General features: G+C 43.5%; 1 protein-coding gene and 1 non-coding gene across 3 annotated transcripts in view; one reads left to right on the plus strand and one right to left on the minus strand.

Annotated features, from left to right (window-relative positions):
• The first annotated feature begins 8,163 nt into the window (after positions 1–8,163).
• On the plus strand, positions 8,164–8,270 carry LOC148802366 (small nucleolar RNA R71). Its single transcript, XR_016083259.1, has one exon. It is a non-coding gene; the product is annotated as a small nucleolar RNA R71 (small nucleolar RNA).
• Positions 8,271–14,108: 5,838 nt separating this feature from the next.
• LOC104587803 (EAP30/Vps36 family protein) overlaps positions 14,109–14,513 on the minus strand; it is a 65,138-nt gene continuing 64,733 nt past the window's right edge. For both annotated transcript variants that reach the window (XM_010245525.3, XM_010245526.3), the window contains exon 9: positions 14,109–14,445. In XM_010245525.3, coding sequence (XP_010243827.1) covers positions 14,442–14,445 — 4 coding nt within the window. In that variant the 3' untranslated portion in view covers positions 14,109–14,441. The remainder of the gene's footprint in view (positions 14,446–14,513) is intronic.

The following is a 14,513-nucleotide window of genomic DNA, read 5'->3' on the forward strand; positions in this document are numbered from 1 at the left end:
GCCATGCTGTGCACTCGTCCTGACATAGCTCAGGCAGTGATTGTAGTAAGCAGATTTCAGGCTAACCTAGGGCAGGAGCATTGGACTGTTGTGAAAAACATACTTAAGTACCTTCAAAGGACAAAAGAGTTTTGTCTAGTATTCGACGGTAGCTCACTACAGATCCAAGGGCATACAGATGCCGATTTCCTGTTAGACCCAGATGATAGAAAGTCTACATCTGGATATGTTTTCACGATAGGATCGTGTGTTGTTTGCTAGAAAACCAACAAAGAGGGGTCCACTACAGACTCCACGACCGAGGCCGAGTACATTGCCGCAAGTGAGGCTGCCAAAGAAGCCGTGTGGATGAAGAAGTTCGTTCACGAGTTGGGAGTAGTTCCGTCCAGCACATCACCCATCCCATTGTTGTGTGACAACAATGGAGCCATTGCTCAGGCTAAGGAGCCTCGAGCCCACTCGAAGTCGAAGCACATCGAGAGGAAGTACCACGTACTGCGGGAGATTGTTGGTAGAGGGGACGTCCTGATTCAGAAAGTAGCGTCAGCGGAAAATGTAGCAGACCCATTGACAAAGCCACTATCACAGAAAGTGTTTGAGAAACACGTGGAAATCATGGGACTCCGGCTAGTACCTGATTGGACCTAAGTGCAAGTGGGAGCTGTTAGACAATTTTGTATGCCCTTTGCTTCAATCAGAATGATGTACTTTATGAGTTTATTGTAAATGAATAAAACTGCATATTTGATTCATGTTCTCTTGGTATGTTTCTGTGTAATACCCTTAAACTGGACACTTAATGAGACTCGTGTTAGTTTAGAATGTTCACAGCCTGTGGGTCGGTCTGGGGAGACCTATCTAGACAAGGCTGACACTGTGGTGCCACCAAGTCGGTTGGGGTGGCCTGTCTCAGCTGTCAGGGTGAGACCCTAGGCACATATAGTGTAGGATTAATTGAATCTATGAATTGGACCAGATTTCTAATATTGCCCTGGACCTTGGAGATTGATGGGCAAAACTGGAAAGTTACACCCGACCCCTAGACTCGATTATGATACTGCACTAGGTGTCAGATTGGACTATCTTTGATATACCAATCAGTGAGATCCTTAGCGGGGTTCAAAACCTGGGTATGTTGGGACAGTCCGAGAATTCATCTGAGTGAGTGATCATAGTGACAGGATCAGCCCCTTTGTCGGACAAAGGTAATGATCGAGGATGCACTCTCACTGATGGAAACCAAGACTGCTGGCAGCCGATTTCAACCGTTGAGATATATATATATATATATATATATGTATGTATATCTCTATATAAATATATTTTGCAAAACAAATTTCAATAGTTGAAATCGGTTGCCGGCAGCTTTGGTTTCCATCAGAGAGAGTGCATCCCCGATCATTCACTTTGTCCGACAAAGGGGCTGATCATGTCACTATGATCACCCACTTAGATGAATTCTCGAACTGTCCCAACATACCTCGGTTTTGACCCTCTAAGGATCTCACTGATTGGCATATCAAAGACAGTCCAATCCAACACATAGTGCAGTATCATAATCGAGTGATCCCCGATGCTCTTGCTGAAGATGTCGTTCCCCCTCCGGCCCAGGACAAGGCGCAGGCGTAGACTTCCCCCCTTGTCACCAAACTCACTAGGAAGTCCTCATGGACCTGGCCTTGCACCAGGACCCCTAAATGATCATTGGTACCCTAGCAGGGCTCCTCCCTTCCTATTTTGTTCTGTTGCTGTAATAATTCTGTTGTTTTTTTTTTTTAGCACAATACAAAATTTTGTAAAGGCTATACAAGATCAAAATTGAATAGTGAAGGAAGTGAATGAAGCCATTTTTTGTGTACACTGTGTTTTGTGTATGTTGTTTCTTTCCTCCTTCTATCTTTTTTCATTTCTTTTGTATATAAGAGGTCCTTGCCCCTCCGAAAGGTTGAAACCACGATACACAAGGCACATATGTTTCAGACGTAGCATTCGTTTATTTTGTTAGACAGTGTATGCCCTTAGCTTCTATCAGAATGATGTACATTATGACATTTAATGTAAATGAATAAACTACATATTTGATTCATGTTATTATAGTGTGTTTCTATGTATACCCTTAAACTGGACACATATAAGACTCGTGTTAGTTTATAATCTTCATAGCCGTTAGATAGATCTGGGGAGATTTATCCTGCCAAGGCTAACACTAATGAGCTGCCAAGTTGGTTGGGGTGGCTTGTCTCAGCTTCCAATGTGAGGCCTGAGGTACATGTAGTGTGGGCTTTCTTGAAACCCTGAACCGGACCAGAATTCCAGTATTGCCTTGGACCGTGGAGATAGATGGGCAAAACTGAAATGTTACACCTGACCCCTAGACTCGATTATGATACTACACTTGGTGTTGGATTGGGCTGTATTTGATATGCCAATAAGTGAGATCCTTAGAGCGGGTCAAAACCTGGGTATGTTGGGATAGTTTGAGAATTCATCTGAGTGGGTAATCACAGTGACAGGATCAGCCCCTTTGTCAGACAAAGTGAATGATCGGGGATGCACTCTCTCTGATGAAAACCAAAACTACCGGCAGTCGATTTCAACCATTGAAATTTGTTTTGCAAAATATATTTCTATAGAGATACACACACACACACACACACAGATATATATATATATATATATATATATATATATATATATATATATATATATATATATATTTGTTTCAAAATGTTTGCAAAAGGTTTTAATTCCTAGGATCCATGTGAGTAGAGAGTGCAGCACTGTACCTTGCAGCCGAGGGAGAGGTCCTCTCTTGTCTGGCAGTGTTTGATCATTATGGGCTGAGAGGTTTAATTCCTAGCAATATGTCGCAAAGGGCCGAGGACTTACTTAAGAAGGATGAGCCTGTGGTGATGCTTGTTGAAGCTAATAAAACGGGCAAGAAAAAGAGGAAGGCAAAGAAGCCTCGGAAGAAGACTACCAAGCCCAAGAAGCAGAAGAAGGACAGGACAGCAGATGCATGTCACTTCTGCAAACAAACTGGCCACTGGAAGAGGAACTGTCCTCAATACCTAGAATCCAAGAAAGGTAATTTCGAATCTTGTGTCATACAAACTAATTTATTGGTGGCTTCTACGTCCTGGTGTATTGACTCCGGGGCTTCAACTGATGCGTGTAACTCACTGTAAGGGTTCAAGGTAAGCAGAAGGCTGAATGATGGAGATGTGATGCTCTACTTGGGGACTTCTGCAAGCGTTGCAGCTACGACAATAGGCACCGTAGAATTAAAATTTAGAGAAGGAAATATTGTACTTAAAGATTGTCTTTTTGTGCAAAATATAAGAAGAAATTTGATTTCTGTCTCAAAACTGTGTGCGGATGGATATTCTGTCTTTTTCAGTAATACGATTAGTGTTAAAAGAAACAATAAATTCATCGCATATGGGGAACTGGAGAACGGTCTCTATGTTCTACATCCTTCTCTAGAAACTAACATAGCCAAAACTACGTCGGCCGAAATCCCCAAGAAAAGAGCACGTGATACAGTTAATCCCACTTGCCTGTGGCATTACCGACTTGGCCACATCGGTATTGACCGAATCACAAGACTAGTAAAGGATGGTCCTTTGGAACTTCTAACTATAGAAGATCTTCCAACCTGTGAGCCTTGCCTTCAGGGTAAGATGACAAAGAGGCCATTTATCGGTAAGCCTGAAAGATGTACAGGCACGCTTGACCTTATACATACTGATGTATGTGGTCCCCTGAGTGTTAGGACCCGTAACCAACACGTGTATTTCATTACGTTCACCAATGACTATTCTTGGTATGGTTACGTGTACCTAATGAAACATAAGTCTGAATCCTTTGAAAAGTTCATAGAGTTCAGACAAGAGGTCGAGAAATAGTTAAGGAGAGAAATTAAGTCCCTTCAATCAGATCGAGGCAGCGAATATCTCTCTGACGAATTCAAGGACTACTTGAAGGTAAACGGGATAGTATCACAGTTACCTCCTCCTGCTACACCACAACTTAACGGTGTTTCAGAGAGGAGGAATAGGACCCTATTAGATATGGTCCAGTCACTTCTCATCCATTCAGAGTTCCCCACATCCTTTTGGGGATACGCATTAGAGACTGCGATATATGTGCTGAACCGGGTTCCAACCAAATCGGTTCCTAAGACTCCCTATGAGTTATGGACCGGAAAGAAACCAAGTGTACGACACTTGAAGATTTGGGGTTGTCCGGCTCATGTTAAAAGAACTAATCCGGACAAATTGGAATCCAAGACCAGCCGATGCCTATTCGTAGGCTACCCAAAGGGCTCAGTGGGCTACCTATTCTATGATCCAAGTGAGCAGAAGGTGTTCTGCAGTCGGAATGTGCAATTCTTGGAAAATGACTACATCTTGGACAATCTTCGTTAGGAAATTGTTCTTGATGAGGAGAGCCCAGATACAGTGGGAGGTGTCCCACAAGTTCCAAGTAGTGACTAACCTAGAAGATCTACCCGGGTGTCTAGTTCACCGGTCCGTTGTGGTTACGATCAGGATAGTTACCTGGTCGAAACCTTGACTAGTGAAGAGGATCCCGTAACTTATACGGAAGCTATGTTGGACATAGACTCCCTTAAATGGGAAGATGCCATGAAAGCTGAGATGGACTTAATGGAGACCAATGGAGTCTAGACTCTAGTGGATCCGCCCTCTGGGGTAAAAGCAATTGGTTGCAAATGGATCTACAAGAGGAAGAAGGGCCCCAATGGCAGGGTTGAGACCTACAAAGCTCGTCTGGTGATGAAAGAATACACTCATAAAGAAGGCATCGATTATGAGGAAACCTTTTCGCCCGTGGCCATGCTTAAATCCATTAGGATCCTGCTAGCTGTAGCAGCTTACTATGACTATGAGATTTGGCAGATGGATGTCAAAACTGCGTTCCTGAATGGAGATCTTACTGAAGATATCTATATGCAGCAACCGCAAGGTTTTGTAGCTGTGGGTCAGGAACACATGGTTTGTAAGTTGAATAGATCCATATATGGACTCAAGCAAGCTTCTAGAAGTTGGAACATCCGATTTGACTCTATGGTCAAAAGGTTTGATTTTGAGCAAAATCCGGGTGAACCCTGTGTTTACATGAAGACCAGTGGTGACAAGGTTACGTTTCTGTATCTGTATGTAGATTTTGCTCATTGGGAATGATGTAGGAATGTTAACTATGATAAAAGTATGGCTATCACGGCAATTCTCCATGAAAGACCTTGGAGAAGCCTCCTATATTCTGGGTCTTCGACTCTATAGAGATAGATCGAAGCGGATAATAGGATTATCCTAATCTGCTTATATTGACAAAATAGTCAAGAGATACAGCATGGAAAACTCCAAGAAAGGAAATTTTCCTTTCAGGCATGGAGTCAATATCTCCAAGAAGATGTCTCCAAAGACCTCTAAGGAGATCGAGAGCATGAAAGACGTTCCCTATGCCTCAGCCGCAGGGAGCATCATGTATGCTATGTTGTGCACTCTTCCTGACATCGCCCAGGCAGTGAGTGTAGTGAGCAAATTCTAGGCCAACCCAGGGCATGAGCATTGGACTGTTGTGAAATGCATACTTAAGTACCTTCGAAGGACAAAAGAGTTTTGTCTGGTATTCGATGGTAGTTCACTACAGATCCAAGGGTATACAGTTGCGGATTTCCAGTCGGATCCGGATGATAGAAAGTCTACATCTGGATATGTTTTCACGAAAGGATCGTGTGCTGTTTGCTGGAAAAGTAGCAAACAGGGGTCCACAGCAGACTCCACAACCGAGGCCGAATACATTGCTGCAAGTGAAGCTGCCAAGGAAGCCGTGTGGATGAAGAAGTTCGTTCACGAATTGGGAGTAGTTCCGTCCAGCACATCACCCATCCCATTGTTGTGTGACAACAATGGAGTGATTGCTCAGGCTAAAGAGCCACGAGCCCACTCGAAGTCGAAGCACATCGAGAGGAAGTACCACGTACTCCGGGAGATTGTTGGTAGAGGGGATATCTTGATTCAGAAGGTAGCATCAGCAGAGAATGTAGCAGACCCATTGACTAAGCCACTGACACAAAAAGTGTTCGAGAAACACGTGGAAAGTATGAGACTCTGGCTTATACCAGATTGGACCTAAGTGCAAGTGGGAGCTGTTAGATAGTTGTATGCCCTTAGCTTCAATCAGAATTATGTACATTATGAATTTATTGTAAATGAATAAAGTACTCATTTGATTCATGTTCTTGTGGTGTGTTTCTGTGTAATACCCTTAAACTGGACACTTAATGAGACTTGTGTTTGTTTAGAATGTTCACAGCCATTGGGTAAGTCTGGGGAGATTTATCCTGCCAAGGCTGACACTGATGTGCGGCCAACTGTTGGAGTGGCTTGTCTCAGCTACCAGGGTGAGACCCGAAGCACATGCAGTGTAGGATTAATAGAACCTCTGAACCCGACCAGATTTCCAGTATTGCCCTGAACCTTGGAGATAGATGGAAAAAACTGGAAAGTTACACCTAACCCCTAAACTCGATTATGATACTACACTAGGTGTTGTATTGGGTTGTCTTTGATGTACCAATCAGTGAGATCCTTAGTGGGGGTCAAAACCTAGGTATGTTGGGACAGTCCGAGAATTCATCTGAGTGGGTGATCATAGTGACAGGATCAGCCCCTTTGTCGGACAAAGGTAATGATCAGGGATGCACTCTCTCTGATGGAAACAAAGACTACTGGCAGCCGATTTCAAATGTTGAGATTTTTCTTTTGCAAAATATATTTATATAAAGATATATATATATATATATATATATATATGTTATGGTTTCAAAATGATTTGCAAAACTTTTTAATTCCCAGGATCCATGTAAGCGGAGAGTGCAACACTGTTCCTTGCAGTCGAGGGAGAGGTCCTCCCTTGTCGGGGAGTGTTTGATAATTATGGGCTGAGAGGTCAAGTGTAAGACCATTGAGGATAATACATGATGGGCTAATCTTGCATCTGCCCACAGTCCCTGGGTGTTACAAGGTGGCTTGGCCCAGGGACCACTTAGGGTAAGTGTTGGGCCCATAGAGCCCACAAGATGGGTTTCAGGGGGTGCACTGTCCATAACAGTGTATTCGGCCAGGCCTTATAACAAAGGCTGGGCTGAACCCATGTGGCTGATGTGTAGATCAATGTTTGGGTCCCACGCCATACAAGGAAGCCCAACTAGGCAGCAGTTTAGAAGGCTAAGTGAGTACATAACCTTAAATGGGCCTTAAGCCCATTTCGAACTGGGCTGATTTGATTAGTCAATTAAAAGGGGCGAATTCTGAGATGGATCAACTGATAGAATTGGGCCTAGACCCTATCCACTTGGAGAGTCCAAGATCTAAATGAGATTTAGATCTGGAAGCCTCCTAATTAGATTAGGAGATGGTTGATTTGATCTGCAGATAAGATAAGGGTTATCTCTTATCACTTAAAGGGACTTCTAATCCAAATATGATTTGGATTAGCAACTCCTAATGGGATTAGGAGCTGATCCCTTTAAGATTATGAAAGGAGAAAGGGGTGGCAACAGTTAGTGATTGACGTTCAATTTTCTTCAGAGCTAAAAATCACAAGAAGAGAGATTTTTGCACCCTGCGAATTCTCTCTTGCCGCCTCCTTCCTGCCACCGCCATCACCTTTAGTTCGATCTCCAGTTCTTGGGAGAAATCAAGATCTGATCTTGATTCCAATTTTTTGGGAAAATATTGGTTGGAGCTGTACTCACAAGTCGTCCAGTTGATTCTTGCAAAGGGTCAAGTTCTTTTGGAAGAACATTGTTGATTCTGCTCCATCCTGCACTGCGCCATTTTCAGTGGGAACAGATTTTGGATCCTTCCTTGGGCGTGAACACCTCCATTGGGAGATATTGCTTCTCTGTATCAGGTACATCCTCCCTCCTACTCCTTTTGGTTCAGATCTGGTTTGGTTTTTGATTCAAGATTGATCCTTGAAAAACATGTTTTTCAATTATAGGGAATTCGATTCCCTACAAAGATGGGAGAAATTTTTGAAATTCGCCCTTTCCATTCCGCAAGACTTGGGCGTCCATGTGATGGATATCCCATCCCTTCAATATTAGCTTGAGCCATTTGGCCAGCACCTCGATCACCATTAGGACACTTTCTTTGCAAGTCTTTGAACCTTTCCCATGCTTCATAGAGAGTCTCTCCATCAAACTGAGTGAAACTGGTGATGTCATGCCTCAATTTAGCAGTTTTTCCTGGTGGGAAGTATTTTGCTAGAAATGCCTTTGTGAGCTGATCCCATGTAGTAATTGATCCCGAAGCTTGAGAAATTAACCATGTTTTCGCTTTGTCTCTAAGAGAAAAAGGGAAAAGCCTCAGTCTAATGGCATCATCAAAAACGCCATTCATTTTGAAGGTATCACAGATCTCCAAGAAATTTGCCAAATGAGCATTGGCGTCTTCCATAACTCCTACCCCGAATTGAGACTGCTGAACCATCTGAATGATTGCTGGTTTGATCTCAAAATTATTAGCTGCAACCGTTGGCCTTTCAATGCTAGGCTGAATTGTCGAAGTTGGTATGGCAAATTCGCGCAAGGATCTATTAGCATCGTTTTCCATCTCTTCTTCTTTTCTTACTCCCTTAAAAGCTTCTTGATTAATTTGTGTTCCTCCTTCCTAACTTTCCAGCTCCCTACCCTGTCTTCTTTCTCCTTTTTGAGCCTCTCCTTTTTGGCTTTAGTTAAAGCTTTGCACCTATGGTCAATTTCAAGATCTAGATCTTCTAATCAGGCATTTGGATCTATTCGCATAAACAGTTAAAAGGTTGTGCAATGAGCAAAACAAAAAGACAGATTTTTTTTTATTTAAAAAGAATAAGTGGTCTAAAGTAATAGAGTGTATCAAAATTTTTTTGATATTGACAGTATTGCCTTCCCCGGCAATGACGCCAAAAACTTGTACGATTTCTGCAAGTATACAGATTGTGGGCAAGTAATAGTGTGTGAATAGAGTGTCGATCCCACAGGGAAGGTGTTTTCACATTTTGAGGTTCCCTGAGTTCCGTGTCCGAGGGGCGGGTCTTCCATCTAAGTTTTCCAGTTGAAATGTGCTGGGGCTGAGAGCTTGCTTGATCCGGTAGGGGCCCAGCTTCCCTAATCCAGGTTCGGGAACCATGACCTTCTTGAGGACAAGGTCTCCCTCTCTGTAGTGTCTTTCTTTCACTCTGCAGTGGTAGTAGCAGGCCATTCGCTGCTGATAGGTAGTCATCCTTATTTGTGCTTGCTCTCGGGCTTCTTCCAGCAGGTCTAAGTTTGCTCTAAGCGCTTCGTCGTTCTCATCCTTGGTATACCCTTGGACCCAAAGCGTTGGTTGGCCAATTTCCACTAGGATCACTACTTCTGTGTCGTAGGTCAGACCGAGGGAGGTTTCTCCCATCGTTGTCTGAGGTGTGGTTCAATATGCCCATAGGACGCTGTGTAGTTCATCGGCCCATAGGCCTTTAGCTCTATCTAGCCTGGTCTTTAGCCCGTCTAGGATGGTTCTATTTGTGACCTCGGCTAGGCCGTTCGTCTAGGGGTACCCCACTGAGGTGTACTGTTGCCTGATGCCGAGGGAGGTGCACCATTCTCAGAATTTAGCATTGTCGAACTGCCTTCCATTGTCCGTGACCAGCATGTGGGGGAGGCTGAAGCGACAAATGATGTTCTTCCAAAAGAAGCTCTGAATTGCCCGCGCAGTGATAGTGGCCAGGGGTTCAGCTTCCACCCATTTAGTGAAGTAATCCACAGCAACGACGAGTTACTTCCTGCCTTTCGTAGCCTGAGGGAAGGGGCCGAGGAGGTCCATCCCCCACTTGGAAAAGGGCCAGGGGTTGCTGAGGGCCAAGAGAGTGGTCGCTGGTTGATGGCGGAGGTTGGCATGTCTCTGACACTGATCACGTTTCCACACTAGCTCGGCCACATCCTTGTGAAGTGTTGGCCAAAAGTACCCTTGCCTTAAAGTTTTTTGGGCTAGGGTCCGGCCATCGAGGTGATTACCGCAGATGCCTTCATAAATTTCCTGAACCAGGTTCTCGCCCTCCTCCCTACGGAGACATCAGAGGTAAGGCATGGTGAAGGACCTCCTATACAACTTTCCTTCTAGCAAAGTGTAGTGCACTGCCTGTCGTCGAAGTTTCCGGGCTTCGTTCCTGTCATCGGGTAGCCTTTCTTTCAGTAGGAAGTTGATGATAGGATCCATCCAAGATGGTTCGGCTTCCACGGGTAGGATTTGGATCCCTTCTATGGAGGGTCGGGCTAGTTTTTCCATGCACACAATGCGGCCAAGGGCCACATCCGAGGTGCTCGCCAATTTGGAGAGAGCATCGGCTCGGGAGTTCTTGGCTCGCGGGACTTGTTGCAAAGAGAAGCGTTGGAAGTGGCAGGCTAACTCTTGAACTTTGGCGAGCTACTTAGCCATGCTTTGTTCTCTGGCCTCGTACTCACCGTTGACTTGGTTCACCACCGCTGCGCGTCGTTGAGGACTTCGACGTGCTTGGAACCGAGGTCTCGGGAGACCTGCAACCCCGCCAAGAGGGCTTCTACTCGGCTTCGTTGTTGGATGCAGGGAACTCGAATCTCAGCACATATTCTATGATGGCATTGTCAGGGGTGAGGAGAATGAGGCCCGCTCCACTCCCTTTGGCGTTGCATGGACCATCAACAAAAAGTTTCCACAAGGCAAGACCCCCTCAGCCGTTTGTGCTTCTATTGGCTCATCTTCGCGAGGCCGGCCGAGAGGCCTACTAAAAGTGCTTTCTTCTACAAAGTCAGCCAAGGCTTGCACTTTGATCGCGGGCCTCGGCTGGTACTATATGTCAAACTCCAACATTTCTATTGCCCACTTAACCAGGCGTCTCGAAGTCTCTGGCTTGGCGAGGACAACCCTAAGGGGCTGATTTGTTAGGACCACTATGGAGTGGGCTTGGAAATACGACTTGAGCTTTCTGGCCGAGGTGACAAGGGCATAAGCTAGTTTTTCCACTTTGTGGTACCATGTCTCAACACCACTGAGGAATTTGCTGACAACGGTTCGGCCAGCGGATTACCGAATCCGCTGGCCAAGGGCCGGTGGCTCGACGTTCTCGTGTTGGCCCTGATCCTCTGACACCCCAACAGGGCGGTCGCCTCGAGAGGGACCTCCTACTTGAGGGAAAATTTCTTTCATTCATTGGGTGAAGCGGTGCAAACGATCGAGGATGGCCTGAAATTGCTCATAGGTGACCAGGTTCTAATTGTTCCTGGTTCTCCTCACCATGGCTTTCGAGCTTAAGGGGGTTTGTATTTAGAGTATTATTATTTTTTATCCTAAAGTGGGGGTCGTCTTAGCAACTGTTTCCCACAGACGACGCCAATTGTTGCCGCGCGGATTGGCCGAGGGCAACAAGGTAAATTCACTCTTCAGGTTCTGAGTGTTGGCCAAGGACCCCGAGGCCTCAGAAAAGGTGGGTTGAAGCCGAGGACCGCAAGCCGATGTGAGGTATTCCTTCCAATGACTATGGTAGCCGAGGACTGCAAGTCGAGCGAGGTCCCTGGTGACCAGAGTTACTACAAGACAGGGACTGTCAGAGGCTCCAACGCTCAAATTAGTACGAGGTGTAAAGTAGGAGAGGGTGTAGGAGAGGCCTTGGAGGTAGTCCTCAAATGCACCAAATCTCCCTGAATTAATTCTAAGAAGACAAGGTAGGTGCAGGGAGTAAATGAGTGAATGGTGTTGGAGTTTTCTGTTTTGGATCTCCTTTAAGGGGCAATTACCTCTTATTTATACTTGAGAGTGCTGGGGGTAGGTGAAGATTAATGCCCCGGATGAGATCCATACGAGGTCAGACTGCAAGCCCTGGTGGGTACGTCTGACAGTCATGTGGTTGGCTCCGTACAGAAGCAATACGACTCCCTCCTATTGTGGCTGATGTTACCAAGCGCCAGTGGGCTGGGCCTCCCAGCCTACGGTGGGCTGGGGTAAGCTAACCCACATCAGGATCCATCCAAACAGAGAATGTAACACTGTTTCTTGTAGTGAGAGGAAAGGTCCTCCCGTGTGGGTAGTATTCTGATGATTATGGGCAAAGAGGTTAAGTGTAAGAGATCATATTACCTGATTGAATTTATTTCACATAAATCCATTATTCTTGGGTCTTCATAGGGTGATTGAATCCAATGATCATTTAGGTGTAAATGTTGGGCGTACACTGAAGTCATGCTAATTAGCTCAAGATTCACTGCCCTGAGTAGTGAATTCAGCCTAACCTCTTTTAAAGGTGAGGTCGAACCCTCATGATGGTTCCACGCCATACAATATTAGAACCAAATTGGTCATGCAACACTTAGGGACATGGGCCCATTACTAATGAGATAGTTAGGCTTAAGTTGTCATGTGATTTGGGTTGAAACTGGGCATGGTTCTAAATATGGAGCATTTATCTTCTCAAGAGGATAATGCTTATCTATTAAACAAGTATAGATCCAAATTAGATTTGGAGAGTGCTCCATAAAAAGGGGTTAAGAGGAAGAGGGCGAATGCAATTTGTACTCCTTTCTTACTCTTTCCTCTTCTCCCTTCCCTCATAGAAACCCTAGTTTGACCTAAGAAATAATTGATTTTTATCAATTTTCTCACTGTGTTTTTGCAAGAAAAATGTTTGGAAAATCAGGCTAACAAATCTCAATCGATCCAAGACAATTGGGTGGCAATTTTGCAAAAAATAGTGTTACTATTTTCAATTGGAGTCTGTTTTTGGGATTGATTTTGGGCATGAACCATTGCTTTGAGAGCTATGATTTATGGACTCCATATCAAATACAATTAGTTTTAATTTTGTTTTCAAATTTGGTCCAATTCAGTTTAAAAATGATCTAGAAATTTCAAATTTCAAAATCTTCAAAAATCCAGCTCCTAGGAAGTTGGAAAATTTTTAAATTTCAACCAACGACTAAACCTGATTCGACTATCCATATTCTGGATTTTAACTCATCCAACACCAAATGCACATAATATCACATGTTAATGGAAGGGTAATATTTGTCCAACGATCACGTGACATGAGAGTAAAAAGTCGCCTATTCAACATAAACGGATACTTGCCCTGGGTTGTGTTGAAATTTATTTGACCAGCATACATTGCAATGCCCAAGTTCACTGGTTTAATATACCCATAAAAGAAAAAAAAAAGGTCACGGGTTTAATGGCTGAAAAGCTTATAATTAAGGATGGAAATCGTACAAACTACAAAGCATGTCAGTATCAAAGCAGATGTGTCAATTGGAACACCCTAATCGCAACGGATGTTTATCATGATTCTTATGGTTAGCTTGGTAGTCATGTTTCTCTTACATTTCTTGAAACGAATTTAAAATGATAAGCCTAAGACCATTTTGGGGATAACAATAAATCTACTTGTGTTTATTCTTAATTAGGTATATAATAATTTTTTTACTATAGATCAGAGTTTCCCATGTGCCTAGTTCTTGTTGATGAGTAAAAGAAAACCAATGAATAAACTAATAGTAAAAGCAACTAATGTTCCAAAATGTTTACAAGCCATAAATGAGAAAACCGCTGAAAACATCCTGCACAAACTGAAGAGAATTCATATATTTGATGAAAAAGATTTTGACAGATCCTTGGAAAAAAAAAGTGACAAATTTAAGTTTCCATAGAACTCCCATAAACATGCTACCTCTGTCTATTAAAAGGTTGCAATTGCCTTGTAAGATTATAACAAGCAAGCTAACCGTCATTTGCCTAAACTTTCTTAGACTGCATTTGGCATTCCTGACTTATCTCCTTTTTGCAGTTAAAAACTCAGAGTTCATTGCGGCAATTTAACAGCAAAAATGGGGACAAGTCCTTAAAATAAGGAATACCAAATGCAGCATTAGAAAACAACTGGAAAAATACAGGATGGCTAAATAAGTACATAAATATTCTTCAGTTTTTTAATCATCCCACCTTTCCAAGACCAATTTACTCAGGAACCAAATGGACCATTGAGATAACATAGTTATATGCCAAGGAGACAAGTTAGCACTGTAAAACACAGCATGCCAAGACAAATCCCACGTAATCCCATATTTTTGCACAAAACCCTCCAGGTTTTACATTTTGCAATAACTCTCAATATTGGCCTGTAAGGTAATAACAAACACAAACCAATTATGTGGTATGCAATACACTTTTAAATTCACCCTTCGATCTAAACCTGTAGATCTCTATATTCTTTATACGATAGGTAAACAATTAGCAACCAAATCATCCCTATAATGACAACAATTGGACTTTATCAACTTCAACTTAGAAATAAATTAGTTTTGAAAACAACCAGCGGCTTCATGAAACTGCGTTCTCATGTAACCTCAGGGTTACACCCTTCCCAGTTTACCTGATACATGACAAATGAAAAGAATCCAACTTACCAGGGATTAAATTTAGAATCTCCATTGAATAAAA

This window comes from Nelumbo nucifera, chromosome 2 (assembly GCF_055504915.1).
Source record: "Nelumbo nucifera cultivar China Antique chromosome 2, China Antique-T2T, whole genome shotgun sequence".
Classification (NCBI taxonomy): domain Eukaryota; kingdom Viridiplantae; phylum Streptophyta; class Magnoliopsida; order Proteales; family Nelumbonaceae; genus Nelumbo; species Nelumbo nucifera.